We start from the raw sequence: 21,280 nt of genomic DNA, 5'->3' as shown, positions 1-21,280 counted from the left end.
TGCTGAGGTAAATAGTACTTTTTACACAGCCCTCAATGGCCCTACTCTCATGGCTCCAATTCTCCTTTCCTCTTTCAGGCATATCTAGAGGACTCCTTCCGACCACTGCCCATTGCCCTGCACCCTGGATATCAAGGGGGTGGGCCTTTTCCTTAGACTGTACTTAGACCCAGTCCAAAACAGGTTGACCTGGAAAATAGCAGTAAGGTGAGGGGCCAGGGGACAAGGAAAGGTTCACAGTAAGGCAGTTAAACTTCTACTGGCTTCAGCAATTGTGAGAGGCCAGCCACCTTCTGCCTGGGAATAATGACTACACTCTTTTAGGACATGATCTTGAGGAATAAACACAAATTGGGGGATTGAAAGGAGGCACAGGGAGATTTGGTCAATTAAAAAAGAAAATAGAAAAAAGACTAAAGCTAAAGGACCACATACTCCAATGAGGTGTTATGAGGATTGAGGGTCAGAGACAGTGGCCTCTACAAGTGAAAGTTCAGGCTTCTTTGTAGCTGGATGACTGTTATTGATGGCCAAGTAGAGGACAGATAAGAGGAAACTCATGAACATTCTGTGTGGTCCAGGGCCAAGGCTGATAGAAAAAGAGGTGAGTATATTTGGACAGCTTAGTGGTGGGCAAAAAAGCAAATCACCAGGCAAATTATGGGGATGAGAAAGAATGAGAGGCCAGAGTGTCCTGTGTTTATTCCAGCTCCAGGCCATTGTGTTTAGCAAGGTCTAATAGGAGATCCTATAGGCAAAATCAAGGTAGAAGTCAGGGATTTGGGGAAAAGATGAAGAAAACAATGGGATGAAGGAGGATTAGTGACTGAGATCCATAGTTGCTCTAGGACTTCATAAAATTGGTGAGCTCCTCAAGTGCCTAGAGCATTACATCCCTCATCTGGTTCCTTGGTTTTTCTTTAAGACACACACTCCTTTGTTTACACAATGACTTCTGTGCCAGTGAATCATAAATCTGTCTTTAGACCTAACTTAACAAGATTCACCCAGGCAGCCTTCCAGAGTGCAAAACAGCTTTTATTTCTGCTTCTAGAGACATTGGGATTTCCAACATACAGAGGTAAGTCACCACAGATATACACAATTTTTCTTCACTTCAGTTTGACTTGATATCACACAAAAATCAGACTCTCACAGTAGTTTTCCTGTTACATTTCCAAGTTCCACATTGCTTCTCACTTTTCGCTTCATTATAAGACGGAAACTTCCTTTCTGCTTCAGTTCTACAGACTTCACCCTCCAAGTCTGGCTGGTCTCTACTCCGGATTGACTTTCCTGGTGCTGATACTCATTAAAGTGTCTGTTCATAGACACCTCCCTGTCCAGGCTCCTATTCCTATTCCTTTTCACTCCCCTCAGCGGCTTCTTAATCTGAAGCCATGTCTAGCTGTCTTGCCTCTGTCAGGTAATTCTGCTGCTCACACTACTCACCGCAGCCTCAGCCCATGAATCCAGTCATTTTTCTGTGAGATCCGCAGTCTCTCTAGAAGGCTTCCTTTTTGCTCCAAATACCCTCTCACCATAAAATGTGCTTATTTGTGTAGACCAGTGGATACCGGTAGTACCTGGTTTCCTGGAACATCTCCAATTAGATATCTCATAAAATTGATGATGTTGATCAATTCAATATTGCTCCAAAGGCAGCAACTAGGAAAATAAAGATTAACTGCACAGAGCTGTACAGGCAGTTTCCTGGCTGCTCTCCCAGACCCTGCGCTGCCCAGGTTGTGAAGGAAAATCCTCTGCTCTCTTGCTTTTTCTCTTATTTCTCATCCACTTAACAGCAGGCCCTGATTTTAATCTCTCTTGGTCAATAGCTTCCCTTTCTCTCTTTTTCTAGTAAAAGAAGAAACACAGAACGGACTTCAGGAGCTTTCTTTCTCCAGATAGGAGGGAACTAGATTCAAAACAAATGGAACTGATACCTGGAGGGCTTTTCCTTTTTTCTCCCTTAGTTATTTCCAGTTACTCATCTTCACTGAATAAAATCACAGCTCACACTCTAGTTGTATTTTTAGAAAATGGTGCCTTATATACAAATGTGAAATATAAACCAAGCAAAAGGGATTAAGAAACAAAGTGATATTACCTACTAGTACCAAGTGGTGTACTATAATGAAAAGATGAGCATGTTTCTACTCTGGGACTTGCTCTAATGCCTCCTTGATTCTTCTTACAAGTGTCATCTACTTCATCTATACCAGCTCTGGACCATGTTCAGAGAAAGACCCATGCAACAATAAGCAGCCAGATTGACTAAACTCTTTTTCTTTTTGTTGGCTGAATTCTTTGTTCTCCGCTTCCCCATAATACCTGTCCTCCTTTTCCCTTCTTACTTGCTTTGAGGACTGATGGGAAAATGGCACTGAGTAAAGTGAGAGGGAAAGAAACACAAGATAAATAGTTCAATGTGTCTGGCTTCTGCTACATCTGGAGAGAGCTGAAAGGATATATTTTTTTTGCACATGACTTAAGGACGTAAAGCCACACCAAGCAATCAGCTCCATCTGGTTCCCAACTTAAAATGACATCTGTCTAAAACTTATCTAGTAAATAAAGAAGAACTACATAACTTCATAACCATTGTTGATCATTATGTAGGATTTTACTGCACTAAAAAGCTTATCCTAAGTTACTGCCACCGGTATCACATTGTGTAGGGTGGTTCTCAACCCAGAATGATTTCACTCCCAGAGGATATTTAGCAATGTTTGGAGACATTTTTGGTTGCTGCAGCTGTGTGTGTGTGGGGGGGAGGGGGGGTGCTACTGGTATCTATTGGATAGAGGCCAAGCATGCTGCTAAATATAACACACCGGACACAGTCTCTTATGATAAAGAATTATTCAGTTCAAAATGTCAGTAGTTCTGAGAAACCCTGCTTTAGAGGATGGAAGTTTCTACCAAATATTTTACTCTTGCTTTCATGAGTTTTCACTGTTACCAAAACCCAACAATATCCCCCATTTCTGACAGACTGGAGTCATGACAGCAACAGGTAGGAGCAGTTACAGGGAACAACTATGTTCAGGTGTGTTCCTTCCCATGGTCCCCCAACAGGGTACTCAAGTGGTATCTGGGACCTGGTTGCTGGTGCCACAGGAACTGCAGTGAGGCTTGCCTGGACTTGGCCAAATGTGTGGTCTCTCTGGGCTACCCTGTGCATTCTTGCATGACACTGAAGTTGGTGTTAGTGTCTTGAGATCGTCTCAGCTAGCTCAGGCTTGTACCTATGCTATCTCTAACCCAGACCTAGAATATAATTTTAAGAAGAAAGGAACCTTGACTCTTAAGTCATTTTTGACATGTTTAAAAGTGGTTTGTGGCTTTGGGTACTAATTTTCTTCATTAATACAATGTCTCCTTTGGACTCTTCCTCATTTTGCAAGGTTGTCCTTCTGCATGTTGGTTGCCAAGATTCTCTACAACAAACTCTGTGACCTCATTTCTGCCTCTCGTTCTTTGGCCTGCAGTGCCCTTGAGGCTGCTGTGTTTGGCCAAGGTCTCCATTTTATTGGGCTGTGCCTGGACTTCCTGGGTTTATAGGCGGTGGAGTGACTAAAAGAAAACCTGGATTTAACCGTGGAGACAACCCCAGCTCCAGAGCCATCAAACTGTGTGCCCTTCACCCTGGGTACCCTGGAACACACCTCCGTCCCCACTCCTGCACTTCCTGCCCCATAAATTTGAAAGTGCTCATCAACTCAAATGTTCTCCACAAAAGCATAGGCCTGTGCTGGTTATAGAATTTCACTGGTCTCTCATAAGACTTGGGCTCATCTTTCAAATGGCCTCAAGTTACCTATTTTCTCCTCAGACTTATTTCTTTTAGGAAACAAACGAGGGGATGGAGGGAAGGAAATAAGTTATCAGTATGGCCCTTCAAGCAAGTGTACAAGCCATCACTTTGGAAATTCTTAGACCTTGTGCAACTGGTCAGATTTGGGGCAGTGCATGCTCCAATACACCTAGGTAAGCACATATGCGGTTTACAGAAGAAAGTCCTCAAAATCACACTCAGTCCTACTTTCAGTAACTCAGAGGGCGAATCCAAGAATGGTGGCACCTGAATCTTTAGCAGACATGTCTTCCTCGTGGTCTGGCTCTAAAGGTGGTGACTAAGCTCTCTCGGGGCTGCTCCTGGAGCTGACACATGCTGGTCAAAAGAATTGGGTCAGTCTTATGCTCTACAACATTGAAAGGACAGGCCTTCAGGTGTTCAGACATGGAGGCAACTTCATTAAACTCCCAGCTCTTGATTTTGGAGAAGAGGCTGCTGAATTGCCAGATCTGTTAGGAAAACATGGAAGTTCAAAAGTGAACATTGGAACAATATCCTCAGGCTAGCTTTATTCGAAGAGTATAAGGAAATAACCTTTTTGTTCTTCACATTCTTAGCTTTCAGAGAGTGTGTAGTGGCTGCTGCAGGCAGGCATTTGTTAGCTCTTTCTCCAGCATCCAATTCCTAGTTCACCCTTCCAATTGATCATCTTCCCAGCCAGCCATGCAATTGTGTAGAAATGACTACAGCAATCTGCATATTGACACACACCCACCACCTCCCACCAGCAACAGTGATCAGTTCTAGAAAGACACATGGTTCAAATCAGGACAATTAGTGCCAATGAGACTCTACCCTAGGACTTTTGCTTGAGATATCAAGAAGCAGATTCTCTTTTTCCCTCTGTACTTGAACTGGGAAATGTCAGTCTTAGTCTTACTTGCCACTGGCAGCCACCAGGGACCACCGAGGGAGAACTGTGTCTTAGAATGGAACCACTAGAGAGGAAGTAGTGGTAAGAAATAGAAAGTAAAAAGGTCATTCTGGGACATTTTTGAGCTGCTAGATCAAACTGTACCTGACCCATTACCTTTGGGCCAAAGCTCCTTTTACTATTCATGCCATTTTAAGTTGGTTTTCTATTGCTTGAAGCTAAAAGTATCCTAACCGAGAAGAGTCACACTAGAACAGAAACCTCAGGAGAAATCTAAGTGTCTGGTACCCAAACCCCTTTTGGCCTTTCCATCTATGATGTGGTGGCAAAGTCACTAGTTTTAAAATCTGGCTATGAGTATGGGCATACTACACCTTCAGTTCAACCTGACACTGCACCCTCAGTTTCTTATCATTGTTCCTATGTAATAAAAGTATTTCCTGGGATCTTAGAACTATTTCTGTTTTTACTTTAAAAAGCCATTTTAATATAAGCATCCTTTAGCTCTAACTAAATTCTCTTTTATCCTTTCTAAAAGGAAATTAGTTTGTCTCAAATGATATTCAAGAGTGGTCAGCAATCACTGAATTGGGAGCAAACATGAGCCAAAACATAATGGAATTTCTAATATGTAAAGTATATTATTTACATCTGATTGTAAAGAGAAAGATATTGGACCGTTCTAGAGCATAGAGTTCCTGGGAGCCAGATCCCAGTCTTATTCATGTTTAATCCCTAATATGTGGATGGGTGGCAGTCAGTGTTTATGGAACACATGGATGCAGGCCTGGATACATGAAGGGGGGTCTCATAATTATTTTTTGAAGAAGACTGTTCAGAGAATAAATAATGGAAAACATACAAGATATTTTAGACATAATCAGTGAAAATAGGGGTAAACAACTCTAACTCCTCAGTGCCAGTTTGCACACACATTTGGGGAAGAAATTTAGCAGTGAGATTATGGAATTATTGACTTAAATGGGTATCATCAATTTGTGGTTCTTATTACCAACATATTTTCCATGGAAAAAGATGCTATGGATATCCTATATATGATGAACTAGGAGTTCCACTTTTATATGGTATGAACTGATAGAAGTTATGATATAGTTCAGCAAACATAACTTGATTGGGAAAAAGGAATAAGGTTTTTCCAAAGAGAAAGATTCCTTGGTTTATACAGCAGAGTTTTTTGAGAAAATAAATAGATATTTGAACCAGAAATGCAGTGGACCGAATTATTTTAGAATTTCAAAATGTCTTTAACAAGGACAAAAACTGTTTTGTTGTTTTTAAAATTAGTTGATATGGGACTGAGAAGAATTTGTTGGCATACTGTATCAGACTCCAGGCAGGAAACAGATGGCACACTTAAATTGGGTAATTTGAAGAAAATTAAAAAAAATAATGATATACAGATGTGTGGGCAGGGGGTAGGAAAGCCACAAGATAAGATTCAGTACCCAGGCTAGTAACAATCTAGAATGTTAATACTCTGGTCCTGAAAGGGAAGAAGAAGGGAGGTCACTGGAACCCAGAATGAGTAATTGTGTGGATAGGGTCACCTGATACAGTCACCTTCAGTATCATGGCCAGTGCTAAGTGTCATGGAAGGGAGAATGCACGCAGGGAGGGGGCCAGAAGAATGGATATGTCAACTCACTCTTCCTCCCTCCCATTTCCCACTGACACCCTCCCACTAAATTAGCCCAGCTGGAAGCTGGAGGGCAAGGCTGCTGACTGAGGCAGCCTGTAGAGATTAGCCTCCTGGAGGACTAGTCCCAGTGGCCAGGGTTGGAGAGTGAACCATGTGAGCAAACAGAAGACATGCAGGCACATCCACAGAGATAAGCAGGTATCACCATCTGTATCGTCATTTGTGTATCTATAGCTCTGTCTTCCCTACTAGACTGACCTCCTCGAGTTCCGGGATTATGTCTTATTCCCAGGAACCTAGTACGATGTCAGTGCCTGGTACAGCGCTTGGCACATAGAAAGCTCTTGCTACATAGTTGTTGAATGAATGAATGAATGAATGAATGAATGAGGGTTTACTTGCCTCTCTGTGGACTTTCCAGGAGGTGCCTCCATGAGAATACCTTTTCTTCTTCCACTGCAGGAGGACCATCCCTCTTTCTTGTAGCAAAGTAGCACAGATGTTTCTCATCAGCACAGACACCTGGGAAAGCTGGGACAGGCTGATGCTGTCCAAGAACCCAGCGATGTACTGCAAAACCTCCAGGGGCAAGCTGGTTAGAGAATTCTGGTTTTTCCCTCCATGACCTGAAAGATGGCTGTTCTTCTTTCTCTCATTCAGCTCAGAAGCAACCTCTGGCTTGATGGCAAAGGTCTTGAGCTCCTGACTATAGATCACTTTTGCCTTTTGCCCTGGGGGACGGAAATGGTTTTGGATAAATGTACATCCCAAGTAGGCGAGAGGACATCGATGCTGGAACCAGCCATTGAGGCATGACTGGATGTCTGTGTGGACATTCTTGAAATGTAGGGGGAATTCATCCCTCCTGAAGAATTTGTTGCAAGTGAAAGTGAAGGCAGAGCTACTCTTGTTGTGTCTCCTGGTCACACACTCACTGTGGAGTTCCACATGGAGCCCCCCCGGGTTGGCAGTAGTTAGGAGGTCAGCCAGCACCGTCCCGGAGGAAAACTGTTCTGGCTCAAAACTGTAGGTCTGTGTAGCAAAATCCATGAACAGCCCGTCAATGCTCCTGGATTCAGAGATGACATGACCCTTAAGTTCTCTTTCTAAGGCGCACAAGAGGGTGGTCTTGATGAGATCTGATTTGGGAAGGTCCTCCACTGTGATCCCCAAATCCGAAGTGTCTACGGCCTTGTGTTCACTTGGTTTACAACTCAACATGGCATCTCCAATGCGAGCCCGCTTCCCACAGTAGCTCACGGGAACTCTGAAGGTGTACACAGTCTTCACTTCCTGAGCCTCGAGGTTGCCGTAAACAAAGTCTCTCTCCTTAGGCGTACAAGCGGGCATCTGACCAAAGTGGATGAGCATCCTCCCGTTGTGCACCAGGTACATGTTGTAGTCCTTTGCATCCACAGCTGTTTTCAGTCTCTCCAGGACACCGTCCTGCCAAGGGGCGAGGCCTGTCGCTTCCAGGGCTGCAGGCACGTCCTGCTGCCTCTGCTCCTCCCGGGCTTCTTTCTCCCCAAGAGTGTTCCCTCCGGCCCCGTTACCGTCGCTGGAAGACTGCTCCTCCTCGGGGCCATCCCCGCTCTTGCCCTCACAGTTGGCTGCTGAGCCTGTTAAAGCAGAGGCTGCATGTTCTTTGCTGAATATATTTTCCCACTTGTCAAACTTGGCCAGGTCCATCCCTTCTTTGGCTCTGGCCAAGGCCTCTCGTTCTTCTTGACTCAGCTCTGCCGTCTGTCCGCCAGTGGCTGACAGAGCTGCGCGGGGGACCAAGCTGGCCCGGGCTCCCCCCACCGCTCCTCCCATCTCCTCCCAGCCGGCTTCCCCGCTCACGGGAGGTTCCTCCTCAGTGGGCTCTCTAGTTTCTGGGAAAAGGTCCACCATTCTCAAAGATCTGAAAAGGACCTTCTGGTCCTGGAGGGCCAGAGCTGTGTCCAAACACTCCTCACTGGGGGTCTCCTTCATGATGTTCTCGTGAAGGGTTGTTTCAGAGTCCACATTTGGCCAGCGGTTCCACTCCATGGAGCAGCACACCACGCTGGCAGGGCACACTTGCAAGTGCTTGGCCAGCTTGTGGCGGGACATGGAAAGGGGGCAGCCGTACTCAGAGTTGAGGCACGGAACCTCCTCTAGAGGGCAAAGGAGCTCATGCTCTGCCTCCTTGCACATGTGGAAGGTAGCGCCACAGGACAGGTGGCAGTTTATCACCAGACAGGAGACATCAGGCTCCACAGGCCTGTGGCAGTGACGGTTGAAGCATTTCTCACAGTGCCTGTGCTGCCCAGGCAGAGGCCTGCGCGCCCTGCCCTAGAGACACCAACAGCAAGGAGAGAGAGAGGACAGGGGAGACAAGTTCTATGCATGTCTGTGACTGTGTTTTTACTTATTTCCTGTTTTCACAGGCTTATTATAGGAATCTCTACAATCTAGGAAATCATAGAGGAGAAAGCAAATATCACTCATAATCCTACAACCCAGAAATAACAACTACCAACCCTCCTTTCTTCATTTTATATAGTAGATGTGTTTAGAATAGAAAAAGAGAAAGCTGAATGTGACGGACTACACTGTTGGTAATTGTTTTGAGTTGTGGGTTATGGGCGATTTCTATTACCCTGTTAATACTATGCATACAGTTCTGCATCCTGTTCTTTAACTCACTGTTATAGCACGAGACTAGGCTGTTTTATTAGTAATTCTTTGCAAACTGTCTTCATAATGGTAGCATAACATTCCAGAGTGTCTGTGCTGTCATACCTGTAACCAACTATTGACCCAGTGCTCATAGGACAGGGGCCATGTCTAGTTTTGTTCACATCTGCATCCCTACCACTGGGACCATCATAGGTACTCAATTTGCTGAATGAAGGAATTGTCAGCCATTTAGTATAATGCTGGATGTTTTTGTTTTTCATTTTTAAAGTTTTACTAAACATCTTTGCTCACAAATCTTACTCAGCTCTCTGCTTTTCCCCTAACCCATGTCAATTTCTTCTTGATTCTTCTCTAGTGTCTCTAGTTTGGCCTGAAGTCAACAAACATCATCAAACCATAGAGGCAAGTGTGCCAGCTGCTTGGGCTACAGGTTAAATGAAGCCAGATCTGGACCCCTGAAAGATGAAGATCCAATAAGCACCTGGTACTTACCATAGCTTCCTAATTTCTTCTTGCTTTGTAAATCTAGGGGAAAACATGAAAATATGAATATGAATGATTAGTAAGAAAAGTATTTTGATTATATATATGAATAGGAGTCAAAGAGACTTTGCATACTCTGATTTAAATCCTTTTACCATCCTGGAGGTAAATGTCATTGCCTCCATTTTATAGTCCAGGAAACGGAAGCTGAAGATGTTAACTAACCTGTCCAAGGTGATAGACCTGCTAAGCGACAGAGTCATGGGTCTTGCTAGCCCACACTCTTCTCACTGACCCACACTGCCCTCTGATGGGGCATCTTATCAGCCATGTTACCTTCTTTTTCATGTAACTTTTCTTCATTGTCTACCATCCTGCCATTCCATCCATCCATGCCTCTTTATCACTGCCATATACACTTCTGGCCCAAGTTAACCTTCTAGTTTCCTATCCCACCTAGAGCTTCTTGTCCACAATCTGATATCCAGGTTGGTCAGGGCAGCGTAAAAGTGTCCGTGATATATCTACCATCTGTCCTTCACTATGGTGAATTCAGCTGTGCCCTGGCTAGAGCAGGGGTCAGACCCCAAGGACCCAGAAACAGGCTGAGTGGGGACTCTAGCAAGCAGAAGAGAAGATGTCCTGCCTTCAGGAGAATCTAGCTCCTTGGCTCTGGTCAATTGGTCCCTTGTGGGAATACGTTGCCAGATTATCTAATTTTTCCAGAGAAACTGGGGATGCAGATTTTTGTGAGTGGTGGCATGTTTAGGAGGCAGTCTGTACAAGATTCAACCCAGCACTACCAGCACTAGCAGTCAGTAGTTGTGAAGCTTTGAAAAAGTTACTTATCACTTTGTTCATCATTTTCTTCATCTGTAAAGGGAGAATGATAATAATACCAATCTCATAGTGCTGTTGTGGGGAGTAAATGAGTTAAGTGCCTGAAATTCTTAGAATGGTACTTATCTCATAGGACATGATCTACACGTTTGCTCTTATAAAGTAAGTGTTTTATATTTAATTATATTGCAAAATTTTTGTTACATAATGTATCAAGATTAAAATCCTTGGAATTTTGAAGTTAGCAACTAATTTAATTTTTCTAACAAACAAATAAACAAACAAACAAACCTCTATTTGGGTCAAGGAAAAACGTGTTGGCAAGCTACATAGGGTCTGTAGCTGGCCAGTTTGCAGCACCTGGTCTACAGAATTTGTATCATAACGTTAGCGCTATGTTAGTCTGGGGTGAGGTGAGTGGGGTGGAGTTAGCAGCCAAAAGTCAGAAAATCTAGTGTTTTGAAATTTTACTTTAGGATTTGTCAATTCATGTGGGGGAATTTTCCTTCAACTATTAAAAAAAATTTCAAATATATAGGAAAGGTGAAAGGACATATATAATGAACACCCAAATGTACTCTACCTAGATTCAAAAGTTAACATTTTTCCACTTTTCTCTCCCCCTCTCTCCACATGCATGCACACACATATACACACATGCACACACATTTTTGCCAAACCACTTGAAAATAAGTTGCTGTTAACATGACACCTCATCCCTAAGTACTTCAGCATGTATTTCCTAAAACTAAAAACATTTTCCTTTGTAACTGCAATAACATTATCTCACCTGAGAAAACAAAAAAAAAAATTTCTGATACCATGTAATATGCTCTTTGTGTTCAAATTTATCCAATTGTCCCCAAAATGTCTTCTATTTAAAAAAAAAAATTTTTTTTAACTTTTGTTCCTGCTAGGTATTATATGTAAATTTTTAACTTTTGTACCAGGATCCCTTTAAGGTCAATTTGTTATTTCGGTTGGTAAGTCCTTTTACACTCTTTTAATTTGGAAAAGTCCTCTCAACTTTGTTTTTTGGAAGACAGTCTTAAATCTCAAGGAAATTATATTCTGATTTGTTCATGTATTCATTTGTTCGTCCATTTCTTCAACAAGCATTTGTTGATTATGCACAAGCTGCCAGCAAGGGAGCTTAAGCATCACCTGGACCACTTGTTTAAATAGTTCTTAAACATTTTGCTCAGTAGAATAAGCTGTGATGGCTGTTAAATCTGTAAATCTGCACTATAAGAATGGCAGCCACCAGCCACATGTGGCTATTTAAATTAAATCAAAATAGAATAAAATTAATAATTCGGTTCTTCAGTCCCATTAGCTACATTTCAAGTGTTCAGTAGTCACATATGGTTAGTAGCTTCCCTATTGGACAACACGGCAGAGAACATTTCCATCTGCATAGAAAGTTCTATCCAGCAGCATTGCTATACTGGCTGCTGCACATCTGACTTAAGTGAGGGGTATGTCTGGAATTCACACCCTTAACACATCACCCATCTGATTCTTACGTACTGGGATTATTGAGTGCGAAAGAGGGATCATGGCAGAGAGCTCTATACCCCTAATAGCCTGAATCAGGAGTCAGGTAAGAAGTTGCAGGTGATAATATCAAGGAGATTCAGGGTCCGGGAGAAGATAAATGAAGGTGTCAAAGCCAGAGGGGGAATTGAGCAGAGGGAAGGGCTGTGAGGGCAGGACTGAGATGAAACAGAATAGGAACAGCCAAGAGGACATCTTTCAGATACAAGAGTCCAGCTACTGGACCTCTTAACATACAATTGAACATTCAGTTAGGCTCCTGCTATGTGCTGGATTGATCACGGCAGAGAAGGAGAGACTAGAGAGCTAAGAGTCAGAACTATGGCTTGATGTAAAGCAAAGTGCGAGCAATAGTCTTGAATGCTGCCTGAAAATTAAAAACAATGCCACTTCTCACGGCAGGTCCCCCAAAGAGCTCTTGCCAGAGCAAATGTGGCATTTCAGCTGTGCAGTGGGACCCTTGCCATTCAAAATGTGGTATTTGCTTCGAGGGGCGGGGGAAGCCATTAAACACATTCCAATATTAGCAGGGCCTGTGCCCTGGCCGGGGCAGTATGCTCATGTGCTTTCTATTCATAAACAACACTCATGAATAAAGATGGAGTCTGGGTGACTCAGAGTCCCCTACTGGTTTCTAGGTGGGAAAGAGGAGGCAGATCGCAAATGGAATAAGGCTATGCGAAAGAAGCTACCAGCAGCAATGGCCAACTTTGTATTTACCAGCCTGGTTCCGTCACAAAGTTGAGACTAGTTTCTGGGAAGGGAAAAGCAGGTCTAGCTCGTTCTGTGTGTTCTGTGTGTAGTGAGAACTCTGCCCCAGCCCCAGGGATATGTCTGGGACAGTGGTGATGGATTCTAAGCCCAATCATTTCTTAGCCTTCAGCATCATAAAGAATGGTTCTTAGGAACAGTGCTCTTGAAGCTGGAAACATTTGCGGTAGAGCCCTATTGCTCTCCAGGGCTTTGAAGTTATTTGATGGTATCCCTTTAAGAGAAAATAAAAACAATGCACACAGGCAACAAAGATGCTATTTCTTTTGTTTGTTTGTTTGTTTGTTTGTTTGTTTTTTACTGATGCTATTTAAAGATCTTTTGCCAAGCTCTGGAGCCACCCCAATTAAGTGACTTTGAGAGAGGACATGTACTGAGCAGAAAGACACAGTAAGTGGAGACCACTCTTTGGAGGAATTTGACAGTAGAGGGGAGAAGAAAGATAAATATATCCTACGGTCATAAAAAATCACATCTGAACCTTTTGTTGTATATCTAGGGGAAATTGTTCCCACTGAGATAAAGGGACATCCCCCAAATTCTTGATTGGCTGTTATTGCTGGGTAAGCAGTGTGACAATTGTCCTGGTTTGCCTGGGACTCTCTTGGTTTTAGTTCTGAAAGTTCTAGATCCTGGGAAACCTCTTAGTTGCAGACAAACTTGGATACTTGATACAAAGTTGGATACTTGGTTATCTTAGGTTGCAGCTAGTTGGTCTTGCCTTAAGATGATCAAATTATATATATTTATATATATAAATTATATAAAATTACATATAAAATTATATATGATTAGTATAATATAATATAGATTTTATATATAATATAGATATAGATATCACTGGTTATCTTATGACATAAGATGCCTCGTTCTCCTAATCTCTGCTCTAGTGCAGTGACTGGATCTTTATCCTTCACAGCATTTGTCTGACTTTCCTAGACTGAGTGACTTTTCTACATTTTGAATGTCAGGAAGAAAGAATAAGATTTTAGTGCCTACTATGTTTTTATGTGACATCTCATTTAATCCTCACAAAGGCCATGTGATGTGGGTATTGCCCTTTCCACTTTCAGTGGAACACAAAGAGGCCTAAGTTTGTCTGGTTTCAAGCTGTACTCTGCAATATCATTCTGTGTCCCTCAGAGACCCACAGAGACATGTGGAACAAATCATGCCCATGACTAGAACCCATCAGGGGAGAGCCTCTCTTTCTCCAGTTGGGGCACAGACTATACCAATAATCTTTCCAGATGGTAGAGGAGCTGGACGTTCTTCAGTCATAGGAAGTTCATAGGAAGCACCTTTGCTTTGTCCCCATGATGATTTTTTTGGGGGGTCCTCCTCTGGGCCACATCCCATACTGTGCCCCATCTGAATAGAGGAACTAAGAAAAGTATCCAGGCCCCATGGCTATGCATTTGAGGTAGTACAAATATGAAAGTAATTTTTTAGGGTTAAAATCTGTAATATAATACAAATTATGAGATTTAAATGGAAAACCAACTAAATTAAAGCACGTACATTATAGAAACTCTTCACTGTGGAGAAACTTGACAAAACTCTATGCCTGAAACATGTATATTTATCCAGGTGGCATTTCTTCCTTTAGTTTCTATGCTTCTAAGTTTACCTTTAAATTCTTACTTCCTGTCTGAAAAAGGCAATATACTCCCTTCTCTTAAAAATGAACTTCAATTAGGAGCAGCCCTGGTGGCTCAGCGGTTTAGCATCGCCTTCTGCCCAGGGTGTGATCCTGGAGACCTGGGATCGAGTCCCACGTTGGGCTCCCAGCATGGAGCCTGCTTCTCCCTCTGCCTGTGTCTCTGCCTCTCTCTCTCTCTCTCTATCTCTGTGTGTGTGTGTGTGTGTGTGTTTCATGAATAAATAAATAAAATCTTTAAAAAAAAATGAACTTCAATCGAGTCTATGGTCAAAACACTCTCTGAAACACTCTCCCCAAAATGTATTTTAAAGGTCTCCTGGATAGAGGAGACTGCAGTCAAACTAGTATAATTTAGGCTTGAATAGTTTTAAAAATCTACACAGAACTAGATTGTACTGGATGCAGTTTAAGTGGAATATAAGTAGGTGAAAGGACCAGGTACATGAGTTGAAGTGATAGATATTTCTTTACTGAAACAGGGGATAATTTAGAACCTAGCTAGGGAGAAACATTGGATGCAGGTTGTGGTGCTATGTATCTTTTCATTCAGAAAGGAGTAAGTCAGTAAGAAAAGGCAAGTCAGCTAGAACAATGGCCCATAAAGTGTGGTACCCTGACCCATAGTGTCAGCGTTACCTAGGAACTGGTTTAGAAAGTAAACTATTGGGCCCTACCAAATCAGAACTACTGTATCCAGCTGATTTTGTTGTACACTTAAGTTTCAGAACCACGGAGCTAGAAGCTGGTTGGTTTTGTGCTCCCAGTTACAAAGGAGCTACTACCCAGTTAGATAGGAAGGCCTTGAGGAAAGGCCTGAAAGGGCAGTGAGCACTTTTATCCATTTCTTTCCATCCCCACTACAGCACCATCACCACTCATCCAGTCTGGTGCAAAAGACTTTATAATCAGTCTCATCCCTCCATTGGATGCTCTGTAATCTATATTCACTAGCAGAAAGAGTGATTTCAACGACTTTTTAAAAATTTTAGTTAACATAGTTACAATAACATATTGGTTTCAGGAGTAGAATTCAATGATCACCACGTACATAAGCGCTCATCACAACAAGTGCCCTTCTTAATCCCCATCACCCATCTAGCTCATTCCTCATCCAGGTCCCTCCATCAACCCTCAGTTTGTTCTCTGTTATTAAGAGTCTCTTATGGCTTGTTTCCCTATCTCCATTAACTGATGAATGGATAAAGAAGATGCTGTACACACACACACACACACACACACACACACACAGGAATATTACTCAGCCATCAAAAATGAAATCTTGCCATTTGCTACGATGTGGATGGAGTTAGAGAACATTATGCGATGCAAAGTAAGTCAGTCATAGAAAAGACAAATACCATATGATCTCACTCACATGTGGAATTTATAAAGATTTCAACAACTTTTAACACTAGAATCTATTCCCACTTAGAATCTCCAGTGGATTCCCATCACAAAGCATAAACTCTGACATCCTTATCTCATGGCCACAAAGCCCTGCATGAGTGTCCTCTGCTGGCCTCCTTTATCTCACCTTTCCCTTGAGCACTTAGCTCTAGCACTGTCACTTATTCCTGTGTAGGGCCTTTGCACTTGTTCTATCAGAATTCTCCCCTCTTTGTGTTATGGGCTCCTTCTTGCTGTTTAGATTCCAGCTTGTTACCACCACAAAGAGGCCTTATCTGACACCCCCAATATAAAGTAAATTAATGAACACTCTCATATGTTAGCGAAGTAATTTTTGACAAGTTAATCTCCCTAAAGCTAATTTATTCACCCATAAAGTGGAACTCATAATAACTGATACAATTATGACAAATGAGATAAAGTAGGGAAAGGGTCACTCAATTGTTAGCCCTTCCCCCATGAGGAAGGTCCTGCCATGGTCACGTCCATGTCCGGGTGTTTATGTCTTCCCATAGCATCACTCCTGAAACTCTTGACTGGCCTTTCAGTGTTCAGCTTCCCCCTCACTCCAATGTAGCTTATATTCCACTGCCAGCTTAATAATCTTCAAAGCCCATTTAAGAACAAAGTCTTACCTTACTCCTTTAAGAATGTGAGTCCCCCTGAAATCGCCCCACCATGGCACCTTGTATTCACCACATTCATTCCTTAAGCTCTTAGGAATTCAAACAGCACTGCACCCAGGCTGGAGGACCTTTCAAATGCCATAAAGGCAGATCGAGGCATCTTGGTTTTCTTTTCTTTTCTTTTCTTTTTTTTAAAGATTTATTTATTTATGATAGACAGAGAGAGAGAGAGAGAGAGAGAGAGAGAGGTAGAGACACAGGAGGAGGGAGAAGCAGGCTCCATGCAGGGAGCCCGATGTGGGACTCGATTCCGGGACCCCAGGATTGCTCCCTGGGCCAAAGGCAGGGGCCAAACCGCTGAGCCACTCAGGGATCCCCGCATCTTGGTTTTCTATGCACAGGTTTGTCATGTTTATTGTTAACCTACATACATTATTCTGTTCATTAAGGGAAAAAAGGTGTCAGTTGAGATTGGCTTCTCTCTTGTGATGTGCTGCAGAGTTGGTACGCCCTAGGGGAAGTTGCTGGGATGGTGTGCTTGGGCACGAAGGCCATCAACGGAGCAGGAGTTATGTGGCCAGGGGAGTGTGTTCAGGCAGGAAAGGAACTCTGACTGGAATATCAAGAAAGAACAAAAATGCTCCCCAAGGAATGTGCAAAATAGTTTCTTGGAGACTGAGAGACTGAGTACAGCTAATGTGCTGCTAGCATTCAATGTTTACTCAACGGGATTGAACGGAATGCAACTGAATAGAATCCCAAAGAAAGCAGCATTTTGAAAGAGCTGTGAGAGCAATTTGAAACAAATTTAGGAGAAAAGTGTAATAATGTCAAATGTATGCTAATTTAGGACTTTTTTTTTTTCTTTTTAGAGATAGAGAGTGCACACACATGTGGATGTGGTTAGGTGGCAAAGGGAGAGGGAGTGAGAAAACCCCAAGCAGACTCTACACTCATCACGAGCCTGACGTGGGGCTCAATCCTGGAACCCTGAGACCATGACCTGAGTAGAAATCAAGAGTCCAAAGCTTAACTGACTGAACCACCTGGGCGCCCCACTGGGGCTTTTTTTTTTTTTTAAGGAAGAAAGAGAAATGTTATTAGGTGAATGTAGCCTTTCACTGAATGGAGAAGACTTCTGCAGGCTGGAGTTATAATAGATACTCTGCTGCCGGAATTGTTTTCAGGAGGTTGTATTATTGACCCTAAAACCTTGCAGTCATAAATCAAAAATCTGGACCAAGTACATAACCATAAATCCTCTGCCCTGGAGCTTCTGAATCTTCAACATGTGTAGGAATCACCTGGGCAATCTTTTTAAAACGTGGATTCTGATCTGGTAGGACTGGGGTGGGGCCCAAGAGTCTTCCCATATAATACAAGCTCCAGACAATGTTGATGGTCCAACGACCCCCCTTTGAAAGAAAAATGTCTAGTTTAATCTCATTTCCTACAAGAGAAACTGAGGCCCAGAGAAGTGAAGTGTCTTGCCCCTGCTTCTCACCTTGATGGAATAGTGAGATATCTGTGGAAACCACAACACCACACAGAGCTACCTGTGTAGTGGTGGTGGCCAAGGGCATGTGGGCAGCATAGATGGTACCAAGGGCAAAATAGGACAGAGCCTGGGAGCATGAGGAAGAGGTGGAGTCTGAGAGTCACCAGCCAGCAAGGTCATGAGAAGGCATATAGCAGGTATATTTAAATCACTGACACAAGCAGAAGAGAATGGGATTAACAGATAATAGCTTTAACATTCTTTACTATAATTTTAAAATTAGTAGGCAAACAGGGTTGATGTCAGGGAGATATTTTTAGGCAAGGGGCCCTTTCAGCACCCCTCACATGATGTCAGCAACTAACTATTTTGCCTCCTCATGCCGCTGGCCCTGGTGATAATTATTTATTTCTGAACTTTAACTTCAGTGGAAGTGACAAGGTCAAGAGGTAAAGTTCAGAGATATTCTTTAACTCTTCATCTGTTACCTAGCCAATTAATTCGTTATTTTAATGACATATTGTTAAATTGTTCCCTTGCTATGGCCGTATTTAATTCCACGGAAAGAAAACGTATAAAGTTAAATATTTAAGTAATCCCTTTGCCTTGAGATTTTAACACAACCAGCTGGCTGATGATAATTCCCACATCTGGGTCCATAATCCTGGGCTTCTGGGCTGTTATTCCAGTATTTTCATTATACCCTAGTTAATTCTCATATCTGGTGCTTCTGTTACTAGTATCAGTATTTTATATTACTGTTTTGTATTGGCCAAGAAAGTGCTAATTAGCCAGATTATCTAGGGGTAGCTGTGAGTCAGCCCATCTGTTTGGTTATCCTAAACCAACACGCCCCAGTCTCACTAGGACAGCATCCCAGCATATACCCTGAAGATGCTGTGGAAACCCTGACAAAATGGAATGAAGTTAGGCAATTATACACAATGCATTATGCCTAGCAAACCAGCATAAATAGAACCTAGCCATCAACAGCACAGTTATGGGATATGTCTGGAGGTTACAGAGGCAGGAAGGAAGGAATCCAGGAGTTAGGGTATCTGGGTAGGTCTCCTTTTACTTGGCATTGGTGGCTTTAGCCTGTACACCGCAAAGTTCAGACTGTACAGAATGCCTTTTGCTGCATAGGCCACTTCCTTGGGTGTCCTTAGCTGAACTATGAACATTAAAGCAAGGGCCAGAGGGAAACAAGAAAATAAACACTGCCCCCCCCTTATTCCTGTCAGTCTGTGCATGCAACACTATGCAGTTATTTCAAAAATTAGAGATCTACATTTTAAAGCTTTCGACACTTCAAGTATCATTAATCATTTTCCTGTCGTCCCTCTGGATGTGCAAGCTTCAAGTCTGTAATAATTTTTGGTTTGCATGCAAAAGCCTGTATGCGTTTTTCAACCTGTAAAATACTTTCACTTCTATTCCATGGGTGCATTTTGGATTCAAGGGATTTGGGGAGGAGAGAACCACATTTAGGGAATATTGTTAGAAAAAAAAAACCAAACAGGTCTTACGCTCTACAGAGTTTAAATAGTACATGCAGTGAATACAACGGTGCTACGTTAACCGGTAGTGTGACACGGGATGGAGTTGAAGGTACATAAAATTGTATGTATGCAAGAATGACTTGCAGTTACACATCAAATGCTGATTGGTGAAAAGATCACAGCATTTGGACATTAAAAAATAGAAATCCTGGGTTCTAGCCCTTCCACCTATTTTCTCACCACCCCCTCCCCCAAGACCCCCCCCCCCCCCATCCCTACTGTGTAACTTTAGAGATCTCACATAGCCACTTCGGTTGGTTGTAAAGAAAGAACGTAAGCTGTCCGAAAGCAGGTAATTTCCTCCTGCTCCAAGATTTTAGATTTAAAACAAGAGTTTACATATGGCTGGGTCTCATTCTCAGAGCCAAGGGCTTTCTCCACCACATGTGACTAATTTGCTTAACAATCTTCTTGCTTAGGGCAAAAAGGTGATGCTCAGCTCAGCCTCCACCTCCGTGTTCGCCACTCCGAACGTCCCCTTGGTCACCGGCTCACGTTTGAAAAGCTTACCTTAAGGGCCCGGGCTGAGTCAGCATCTGCTGCACCTGTGTCCCTGGATTGTTAGCAAGCAGATCGCAGGAAGAGGCTGGGGGGGCATCAGCTGCAGCAGAGGACAGAGTTCTGTTGAGGAGGCAGGGGAAGCAGAGAAAACTTCAACAGAAATAGTTCAAGTGTTTCGAAGTTAAAAATAAAACTATATCACAAGGGGCAATGTGACCAGGCTCAGCTTACGATTTCTTCTTTCCCCCGTCTTTATCAACACTTGGTCTCTACTGCAGTAGCATTTAGCAGGGGGAGCCGGAAGGGAAGTGAGCTTTTATATCAATAGGCTTTCCTTCCCTTGAGGAAGGGGGGAAAATCCATTCAAGAAGGATCACTTTCAAGGCCAGGATCTTATGCGTGCGGTCAGCAGATCCAGCTGTGCTCACTGTGGCTGGTGGAGCCCTGGGGCCAGGCGGCTGCTCTAATTATAACCATGCTTTTCACCTAAACCCATCACTGGCTGAAGCAGCAACTTGTGCAAGTGACATGCGGTCCTGTTTCTGTTTCTCCTATTTCTTGTCATGACAAGTAAGTGGCTGTCCTCTCCTGGCCTTCTCCTCTCCCCCCGGGGCTGGGGAAGGGAGGGTTTGTAATCAGAAGTCAGGCACGGAGGAAGTCCCGTGTGAGGGAATTAGAGGAGTAGGACTTAGCTTTCACGTAGTCCAACTTCCTTTTTTTTAGAGGAGGAGCTAGAGGTTTAGAGAAATACACTGTCCATCCAAGGTCACACAGCTGGCTAGTGCGGGAGCCAGAGGAAAGACTCAGTTCTTTTTTTTTTCTTTCTTTCTTTTTAAAGATTGATTGATTTGAGAGAGAGATGGGGAGAGAGAGGGTGAGAGAGTGGGAAGGGGGTTAGAGGGACAGGGAGCGAGAGAATCCCAAGCAGACTCCATCCCCCCACCCCGGAGCACAGGGCCAACACCAGGCCCCATCTCACGAGCCTGACAAGCCTGACGTCATGACCTGAGCCAAAACCAACAGTCCACTGCTTAACCGACTGTGCCACCCAGGCACCCCAAGACTTTCCAACTTTTAACTCTGAGTCTTTCCCTCCTCTTCAAATTCAGCTATCTCCCGAAGACAGAGAATATACAATCCTAGCTTTGCTGATCCGTGTGTGACCGAGTTACTTAAGCACTCTCGACCTCAGTTTTCTCAGTTGTGAAAAGGGGATGAAAATACTTGGTGTGACTGTGTTAATAAGCTAACACACGGATGCATTACTATGTAAAGCACATGAGTGATGCCCAGCACGTACCAAGGATTCACC

At 43.2% G+C, this 21,280-nt stretch overlaps 1 protein-coding gene across 2 annotated transcripts; it reads right to left on the bottom strand.

Annotated features, from left to right (window-relative positions):
• Positions 1-1,017: 1,017 nt before the first annotated feature.
• Positions 1,018-20,634, bottom strand: FBXO40 (F-box protein 40). 2 transcript variants are annotated; one of them, XM_025990146.2, is made up of 5 exons: positions 20,200-20,634; positions 19,978-20,088; positions 9,553-9,585; positions 6,799-8,712; positions 1,018-4,311 (listed from the first exon to the last, which is right to left on the bottom strand). In XM_025990146.2, the coding sequence occupies exons 3-5, from the start codon at positions 9,553-9,555 to the stop codon at positions 4,096-4,098; spliced, it is 2,133 nt and encodes a 710-aa protein (XP_025845931.1). In that variant the 5' UTR covers positions 9,556-9,585; positions 19,978-20,088; positions 20,200-20,634; the 3' UTR covers positions 1,018-4,095. The 2 variants fall into 2 exon arrangements, with proteins under 2 accessions (XP_025845931.1, XP_072580834.1); XM_072724733.1 differs by having other exon boundaries at positions 6,799-8,831; positions 20,200-20,413.
• Between the last annotated feature and the right edge of the window lie 646 nt (positions 20,635-21,280).

This window comes from Vulpes vulpes, chromosome 1 (genome assembly GCF_048418805.1).
Source record: "Vulpes vulpes isolate BD-2025 chromosome 1, VulVul3, whole genome shotgun sequence".
NCBI lineage: Eukaryota > Metazoa > Chordata > Mammalia > Carnivora > Canidae > Vulpes > Vulpes vulpes.
Note: the sequence above shows the minus strand (reverse complement) of the source record. Positions and strands in the feature narration are given on the sequence as shown.

Excerpts from the sequence above, each read along its gene's own strand:
- FBXO40 (XM_025990146.2), bottom strand. Across the intron at positions 4,312-6,798 it reads CCTGGAAAGTCCACAGAGAG|ATCTGGCAATTCAGCAGCCT; the intron begins GCAAGTAAACCC and ends TTTTCCTAACAG.